Source organism: Fulmarus glacialis, unplaced genomic scaffold (genome assembly GCF_000690835.1).
Source record: "Fulmarus glacialis isolate BGI_N327 unplaced genomic scaffold, ASM69083v1 scaffold8086, whole genome shotgun sequence".
In the NCBI taxonomy this organism is placed as follows: domain Eukaryota; kingdom Metazoa; phylum Chordata; class Aves; order Procellariiformes; family Procellariidae; genus Fulmarus; species Fulmarus glacialis.
Genome location: NW_009217444.1, coordinates 110,804 through 120,481, shown reverse-complemented (window position 1 = coordinate 120,481; position 9,678 = coordinate 110,804). Strand labels below are relative to the sequence as shown.

General features: G+C 41.9%; 1 protein-coding gene across 1 annotated transcript in view; it reads left to right on the top strand.

Moving 5' to 3' along the window:
- Nucleotides 1-290: 290 nt before the first annotated feature.
- Nucleotides 291-9,678, top strand: part of ITPKA (inositol-trisphosphate 3-kinase A) — a gene marked incomplete at its 5' end in the record, with an annotated part of 35,687 nt that continues 26,299 nt past the window's right edge. The window contains one exon of the mRNA XM_009579671.1: nucleotides 291-341. Within this exon, the coding sequence (XP_009577966.1) occupies nucleotides 291-341 (51 nt within the window). The remainder of the gene's footprint in view (nucleotides 342-9,678) is intronic.

Here is a 9,678-nt window from a genome sequence, read left to right as displayed (position 1 = left end):
CCCGCCCCCCGCCTCGGGGTCACCAAGCGCTGCCGTTTGGAGCGAGGCGTCCGTGACCCAACTCCACGCGAACTCCGGGAAACTCCTCTCTCGGGGCCAGCAGCAGTGCGATACGGTATAGGGCTTGTTCCGCCTGTTTGAAAAACGCTGCTGCACGTTGGCTCGTCTAAAACCCGGCCAGGTGTGCGCTGTTTCCTTTCTGCTGTGAAATTGCGCTTCGTGTCCCGAGAATATGGGGGGACATTTTTTGATCATAAGTGGTTTTTTTTTGTGTGTTTTGTTTTTTCCAGTCTCCTTTATCAGATGATCACAATAAAATTTTTCCAGGCATTTACCAGCAGGTATTTTTTGACTCTTCCAATCCTGGAGTCTGTGGTTGTCAATTTTTGAGCTGCTTCTTGCTGTGAGCATGACAGGAGATGGGGAGGAGCTTGGAATGGGTAGAATGCATGCTTTTGTCCATGCTGGCAGTAACGCATTCTTTTCAGTAAATCCCCTCTGTAATTTGGCAGCTTTCATCCGTGAAGTGCACTTCTAAAGGCATATAGTTAGTTGCTTTTTCATGATCTTTGATATATATTTGCCTGACTCCTTATAATGTGCTTCTTGGGGTTTTGTAACTGAAATATGTTGCTTTAGTGAATTCCCCCTTCTACCTTTATTGAGACCACAGCTTAAATTATTGTTCTATTGCCAACTCATTGGCACTGAATTGTTTTCAAGCAGCACATATGTTTTGAAAAAATGTATAAGCAAGAAGTAATGCAACTTGTAGGTGATACCTCCAGCTGGACTTTTCTCATGGTAATTGTGGGTTTACTACTTTAGAGGACACATAGTACAGGAGCTAAAGTGCTGTGTGCAATATTGGTTTTGTTTGCATCAACTTGTGGCCTAGTTTTGAAAAAAAAAAAAAGGGAGGTTTGTACTCTGTTATATTGCGTATCAAGAAACCGATAATAATACTACTTAATTTATACTTTTGATCCCAAGATAGAATCTGGTGTGCGAGGGGAAACAATTACTACTGTATTGCTGTTTGGCTTTCTCTTCTAAAATACATGCTGTGCTAGTGGGGATTTTGTGAAACTAGCAAAAGAATAGAAATTAAAGGCGGAAAAGGGCTATTGGATCATTTGACTCAATATCCCCGCTATTGCAGTGGGCTGTATGCATGGTTAATAGGGAACAAGAATTTAGTGATAACACTTTACGGAGAACTCTGAGATGGCATCGTGACATCTGGTTAACTTGTCTATGAATATAGACTGAAGCAAAAACTATTCTTCAGCAAGAAGCCATGCTGCCTTTAAGGTTTTGCTTCTGTATCTCTGAAGTCATTGGTATTGTATGCAATATTGAGTCTTAAATCATTCATTAGAACTGTATGCTTTAGATACATGCATGTCATAATGCGTGTATCTAAAACATACAGCGTAAGTGGATGTGAGTGGTATTACTTTCTTTTAAATTATATGAAGTTTCTAGGCACTGCAAAATTGTCAAAGGCTTTAGTCACCTTTTAATGACGAGAAGAAAATTTTAAAAGTAAAGAAGAAGGCCTTTAACAGTGATTTATAGACAAACTAAAAATAGTTGTATTATAAGTATTCTAAACTCAGAGAGAATGTCCTGTTCATTTGAGTGCGTGGGAAATTGAGACCCTCAACAGTATTATGAGAATTCAGTTTTTGGCAAAAGTTTTTGCAGGTTTCCCAAGTTTAGTGTGGCTGCAAGATTTTTTTAATGTCTCATTGGTAAAGTAAGTATTCTCTCAACTTGTGAAATACTTCATGTTTTTAATGGCCGAGTTACTTTTCCATACCTGCAGTGTAGAGGAAGATGGGGCAAACTACCCGCCAAGAGTCTGCGTTCTGAGTGATATTCTTTATCTCGTTATCACTTCTGTGGCAAGTTGGCAAGCCAGAGCTGGGACTGGTACCTAGGACTCTCAAACAGCAGAACTAAGTATCAGCAACTTTATGACACTGCCTAATAAATTAAATGGGCCAAATCTTTTATCTGCTTAATGCATACTCATGTAGTTCATCCCTCCTTTCCTTGCTGCATTACTCACCGAGAGCTCGAATCCCGGGAATCTGCTGTTTGGCCTGTGGTCAGGCACACTGCCCTTCATCTCAGGTGGCTGCACTGTGGGCTTGCTGATACCTGGAGGTGACCAGGACAGGCTTGTTTGACGTCTTTCGGTACTGGACAGTGCTGTGATACTAGCAATCCCTACGCTCAGCTGTCCAGTCTTTACAGGCACTGCTTCTTTAGTGAAGCAGTGAGCACATCGCATGCCAAAGTGGAAGTCTCTGCTTTGAACCTGTGTGGGTTCAACTTCACAGGATGTGTACTTTCTACCAATTAATCGTGAAGCAGGTTGAGTAAGTGTGTTTTAAAACAGACGGCTTTGGGTTCAAGGCAGGCATGTACATGTGAAAATAATTTTAGGATAACCCAAGGAATGGTTTTATATTTTGGAGATTCTGTTTAGAGGTAAATTGGCACATTTTGTTCATATTTATTGTTTTTAGTGTATGTATTTTAATAGATGAAGGCTCGTTCTCGGAGTGGAACACAAAGAATAGAGACTTTTCTGAAGGAAACTGAAGTCAGAAGTGGGCCAAACTTGGTGTTCTCCAATTCATGGGAAATTGTGACATTTTAAAATTTCCCTTGTATTGGAATTTCCTTAGACTTTTCTGGAAATGTTAGAAATTAATTTGGAGTCTGGCACCTTATGACTAAGCTCAGACCAGCGCTCAGAGGACTGCTGGACTGTCAAGCCTACCAGACTCCCCAGTGCCTAGCAGGGACCTTGGAAACTTGCCCAGGTCTTCAACTGCGGGAGTGGAAGTTCTGATAATGTTCCTGTTATCAGGGCTTCAAGGCTTCCATCTGCAGACCCAGGAACTTGAGACCTAGGCTGAAGAAGGCCCTCCCAGGCCTCTGAGCTGGAGGCCTCTCTACTGTTGACCTGGAAATCAAGACTCAGTTGGGTCTTTGAAATATTGTGGGCTCTCAAGCTACCTGTGCAGGCCTGTGTGAGAGATGGGAAACTCTGGAGCCCTTCTGTGTACAGGGCTTGCCACCTTAGAGTTATCAGGCCTTAAATCCTGGGATGGTAAGCCTGGGAGTGCTGTCCTCGACTGTGCCCTTGGAGGACGGTTCTCCTTGGCAGCTCATGAGGCGAACAGAGTTCTCCAAGAGGACGAGTGATTCAGTCAAGCGTTTCACAGAGCATTCTGGGTTGGATGAATTGGCATATCACGACAACGTTAAATTTTTTTTTTCTTATTGAGTGCAGTATGTGGGCATGTCCCTGGAGCCTTAGGGCCGCTGTTGGGGGGAGCGAATACCTTGGGACCGATGACTGACGATTACAGTACAGCTCCAGCCTGGCACAGCAGGGACAAAACACTGTTTGCATCTAGGCAGGCCCACCTTTAAGAGAAGCTCAGTGGGCAGGTGTTCCAGTTCCTCGGCACAAGTTCCGCATTTCATTTTTGCAGTAGTTAACAGAGGCTTTGGAAACTGGACTGCCCTGGCTCTCCTGGAGGAAGACCCCTCTGGCAATGAAGAGTTGTAAGTGTGAGAGAAGCCTGTTCTGCTGCTGTCCTCTTAGCTGAACTTGTGGTTCTGTGAAAACCAATTGCGCCTGGTCGTGTTAATGTAATTTGCATAACACCATAGCTGGAGCTTCACAAATCTTGGCAGTTAACTTAATCAAAAATTATTGGTTATTTTTTAAATAGCCAATTGACAGAATAGATTTTACCCTATGACAACAGTTAACATTCCTGCCTTTCCTTGCATTTAAATGGGAAGTGTGCTTTTCTACCCTTGCTTCACGCCATCTGGGAAGTGTATATGCACAGTTGAATCTTGCAGTGAAAGTACCAGTGGTCCATTTATAGTAGCGGAGAGAGTGCAAGAGTTATGTATTTTTGTCTTCATTCTGTGAGTGAGCGATTTTAAGAAATACGTAAGTCTGGTTAGCACCTTCTTTGTTGGGACAGAGACTTTAAAAAGTGGTTTTCACAGAGAATAAACACCATGATAATGTACAGCAGCCTCTTGTCCTCTTTATAGGAGAATGTTATTTACTAGATAGAAACACGCCAAATAAATCTACTCGTTGTCATAACTGTGACCTGTCATTCCAAATTCCTAGATCTGTAACCATGAGAACAGCTGACAGCTTGCTAGAGAAAAAGCAGTTCAGTTCTTGCTTGCAGTGATACCAGTCCAGAAACTTTGGGGGATAGCCATCAGTGAAGCTTATTTGGTTTCACTGATCTTCTTGCCATTGTTTTTCATAATACCAAGCACCTTAAAGTGGACAAACATATAGAGAAGCACACACACTTAATAAATACAGACTGAAAGTTTCAACTACTTCAGCTCAGGGGTGGGTTACATAAGCTAATGCAGTAGAATAGAATTGTTATTTTTAAATGAAGAATGGGAATGAAGGGATGACATAAGTAAGACTGTTAATGGGTTTTTAGCCTACTTTCCAAAGGAAAGAAAGCTTGTGTAATCACTCCATCAATTCCATTTTAACAACTTTAGTAGATTTCAGCCAAATTTGGCAGTGGGATAGACATCTCAAAGTTTCTTCAAGAGCTCTTTAAAGTGCCACAAAGATCAGCCTCTGGGTGAAGGGGAGGAAACCAAAATAAGTGCATACCTTTTCTTCTTGGGGGAGAAGGTGCAGGATAAGCTCAACGGTTGTCTTCTCTTTTGCTTGTTAACTAGCAAATTGGCATGTGCATAGTTGGCATGGCATGGCTAGTTGATCAGTGCTTATGTGCTTGTGCCAGCTGCAGCAGGTAGTGCCTCTTGTCCTGAGGGTAATTAGGAGGAAGTATTGGAGGGAGAATACAGTGCTATGGGCTGGTGAGGTTAGGGAATGTGGAAGGCACTAGCTGAGGGACAGGAGAAGGTGGTGAGGAAATTGTGGGGAGATGTGGAAATGTGAGAGGGATTGGAGTTTTTTTGGCACGAGCTTATAGAGGACAGTGACAAGCTGTAGTTGCTCTGACAGGGTGTGGGACAGTAGATACAGTCAAGTAGAAACCAGGCTTCATTAGTTTGCTGCTCATGGAATAACTACTTTTAATGGAAACCATTTCATGGTTCTAAAAAAAATGCTGATTTATGACAGTCCTGTATACTGAAATCTTTCTGTTGTATACTGAACAAATATGAGGTGAAGAGCAGTAGAGTACATTCCACATTGCACAGTTACTGGGCCAAAACTCTGAATTGGGAGCCTTCTCTCAGTTTGAGGATGGTTTCTTCTCCACTGTACACTCAAGTGGTGGAGTATATCGAAACATCAGCAGTATCAGTTCTAGTGGTGACTGTTTATTAGTAATGTAGATTCTTGTCTAGTAGGAAATGAGTTAGCTCTTACCAAATCAGTTGAGAGAGGGGCAGTTAAATGTCTTACCAGTTAAGAGTTTCTGATCCTGGATATATCTGAAATGATGACTTACAGGTTACAAGATTCTTCTCTTTTGAATCAGTTTCCCTCTGATTCACTTTTCACTTTTCATATGTTAAAGGACATGTTGTTGCTTGGGTGTACAGTTTAAAATTGGAAGAGCTCTGTTATAATTTTTTTTCTTATGGACCTGTTGGATTAGGTATGTTATAGAAGTTTCTGTGTATGTGCACTTCTACAGTTCAAACCTCCTTATAATGCTTATTACATCTGGAAAGAGGGAAAGAAAGTAACAGTGACTCCTCATCATCAGGTGATGCATTCATATTTAAAGAGGGCATACCTAAGCAGATTCTTCTCAGTCTGTCATCGACTCAGCAGAGTTGAAGATTTATTTGTGAAAACCCATGCCAGTCTGAAAAGGAATAAGGGTAGTGGCTGGAGCAATAGTTTGGAAATCTTGCATGTCTATGTATATTTTTGGGTTCTGACACTCTTACCCTATTAGACTGGTTTGATGAGGGTGGACTTTTTTTTTAATTGAATGTGTGGTAGTTAACATAGACAAAAATCATAGAATCATAGAATAGTTTGGGTTGGAAGGGACCTTTAAAGGTCATCTAATCCAACCCCCCTGCCGTAGGCAGGGACATCTTCAACTAGATCAGGTTGCTCAGAGCCCCATCCAACCTGACCTTGAACGTTTCTGGGGATGGGGCATCTACCACCTCTCTGGGCAACCTGTTCTGGTGTTTCACCACCCTCAATAAAATAACCTCTCAACTCACATCTAAGGTTTATTTTAAGTGGAATGTGTTAAAGTGAATCAGTTTGATCAAACGCTCACAGTGTGATGCAATTTAATACAGCTAATATTTCTGGAAGCTCAAAATGCACGTTATATTTATGTGATAGATAGCTGTTTTGTTTAGCAGTGACTGAGAGAAGAACTAAGGATCATCATCCAGCATTTTGTGGTGATTATCTATAAAAGTGATGGCAGAAAAGGTAATGTTATCCTTACACATCTTGGAAGGAAAAAGTGATCTTGTCTTATGTACAGCACCAGTAGAGTCACTGTCTGGCTCTCTTCTACCTTCTCTATCAGTGTAGTTTTTGCAGAGAAAGGGGGCTGAGGCAGAAAGAATTGGCTTGTCAGTCCATGTTAATTTGGATCTTGCATAGCGTAGGTTTAGATTGCATTTCTAAGTGCTCTTCTCAACCTGCTTTACCAACAGAGCTTCCCCTAAAAAGCTCACAAGTTGGGCAAGATGGCATTATCTGTCCATAGCATAGCATACCTGGGGAAAAAATATCAATTAAAAAAAAAAAAAGAGCAGGTGTTAGTCTTCATCAGCTTATTCTGAGTGAAAGCATAGGGAAGGAGGAGAGGCTACCTGTTCATGCAGCGTCACACTAGCAAACACATTGGCATATTGTTTCCAGTGCTTAACTGATCTATTCCTGTCAGTAATGAAGAATGCTTTCTGGGATAACACATAGCCAGCAGCATTTGGGTGGGTTTTTGTATCGATAAACGCTGAGCTTCCCACGAGGGATGAAATTTTCCTTTCCATTCCAAAATGTGGAAGAGTGAGACTGATGCTACAGAAACCTACCCTGAACCCATCAGGCCTGGCTGCTGTTGCCTGTTACCAAACCTTCTATTCCTTGGCAAGCTCGGGAAGAAGTTAGCCAAAGACCAATTGGCAGCTCATTTGAAGCAATATCATAGACCTGGCACGATCCAGATTCAGAGCCTGGGACAGAATCTCCAAGCCAGTTGGTGACTATAGCAAGCATGACACAGACGCTGCTTTGTGGGAGCTTGGCATTAACCCAGAATCCAGGAACACTCCTTGTCTACAGGCTGAAATATCCAAGTAAGGTGGCGCAGTGAATGCAAACTCCTTAAACTGTTTACGCCAGCCCACCGATACCACCTTTATTTTACTCACATTCAACTTCAATCAGCCGTTCTTCGTCAGCCTTCTGACCTCATCCATACTTGAGCCACGTTGATAACAGAGGTGTGGTTACAGGTTATAAAGAATAGGTATAGATACATGTTATGTCTGCATGTAATTGGCACTGAAATGTGTATGATTCATCAGTCCACCGAACGATTACCTGTTTAACAGGAAGCTGGGATGTCGCAGAACTGTGTGAGTAAGAAAGCTAGTGGCAATGGCACAGTTCACTTGTGATGTATCAGAGGAGAATGCAGACTGCTGTAGTCTTCATACAACTGTCATATGATAAGGGTAATATCTCTTGGTAAATTACCTTGAACACTACATAGAAAGAGAATGCCTTTGTTTTCCAGTGATGGTAGGAAATCATGGTTCGTTGTCAATATAACCGATTCTGTCCCCTGGTCTCTGCCACATCCTGACATAAAATGATCCAGTCTTAGCTATAGCTGCCTTCATTACTCTGAGCTGCTACAGAGAACACAGCTTTCTTTGTGTCTTAGCTTTTTCCAAGCAGCTCCATATAGTTGAGAACACTGCAGTGTTTCTTCTCAGTGATGTTTACGGTAGACAGCATGTCATTTCTGTGCTCTACTTTCTTTGCTTCCTGTGGTGGAGTGCTGAATCAAATGTGGGTTTCTACTTCTCACCTTTGAGGTGCTGGTGCTCCTCGAAGTTTGTGTGTAGTGCACACAAGGGATTGATGGAGCTCAGCTGTGGTCAGCCATCCCACTCTTCAAACACCAGCGAGCTTGAGGAGGCTCAGCTGTGCACAAGGCAGCTGTGACCTAGGTTTGCCCCATACAAGAGGGCCATCTCCACAGGGCCTGAAGAGCCCCTCCAAACACAGCACTCCTTTCAGGGCCCTCTTTAGCACGGGCATGTTTAGCTCTAGCGCACTGTGCAGCATGCGCTTTGGAAAGGAAGGGAGGACGAAACACCATTGCCACGTGTCGGCACCTTTCACTACTGGAACGTGTTCAGATGCTCTGAAATTTCCACCTCTGCTGAAAATCTTCAAAGATCTCCTGAGCACGTGGCACAGGTCTTCTGTCTTCTCTTGTGCTTTCAAATGACCAGTCTTATCGGCAGACACACTGCAGCAGGAAGCTGCACGATTCTAATACAGGCTAGTTAAGAGCAAAATTTTGGAGATGAGGGAGGTAAAGGGGTTGTGATAGGTACAGGATACATACAGGTAAATAGGAGGGGAGTGATTCGGACTGGTTGGGAATGCCACTGGAAGTGCAAGGGGAAAGACTAGACAGAAGATCAAAACTTAATGGACAAGCAGATTATTGCTTTAAAAAACAAGGAAAATACATACTCAAAAAAAAACCCACATCAGGAGAACGTGAGAGGACTGTATTAAGAAATCATCATTCAGTCAAGCATTGAAAATATATGAAATAAAATGCAGTGTGGGTATATGAATATTCTACTGTCTTTAATTACAAGCAGGCATAGTACTTGGTGTACAGAATATGTGACTCTCAACTAATAAAGCAGCTGTTTTATAAATTTCTGATCAACTCAAAGGACAAGTTACCATTCCATAGTGACCGATGCCACGTGTTGCAGGACCTCTGTTTCTTCATAGATAGGTATGCAACAAATCAGGCAGATCACAGGAAGAGAAAGACTGACTTCCCGATTTAACGCTGCTGAATGATGATGTGGAGAACTGCTTGCCTTTCACAGTGTCCCTGGGAGAGACTAGGCAAGTTATTTATGCAGACTTTCACCATGGTCACTAATTATGTTTTTCTCATTCTCTTATTGACAGACTTGAGAGTATGGGTCTTAGAAACATTCATCATTTCTGCTAGTACCTGCAATCAAAGTTAATGGGAGCTGTTCTACAACACTGTTCTACAGTCTTGTATAGCACTAGGTATTAGGAAAAGCAAAAATTGACATCTTAGATTGGGCTTTCAAAATTAGTGGGTACTTTTCATATTAACCTATCATTCCCTCAGTATTTTCCTTATAAGGTATGAATAAAAGAATTTGCATAACAAGAGATTGTGAAAACAAATTCATTGAAACTTGGAAAACACTCTACTACTGCAGTGATGGCTGTCTTATAACTACCACACAAAACTCAGTAACTGTTTACAGTAGATTTCTAGTAAGTGAAGTAAAAATGATAAAGCTAATGAGGATTGAATAAAAAGAAAAGCTGCTTTTTATAGAATCAGGAATTGTTTGTTTACATTGAATGAATAGGAACTACACTATGTTATT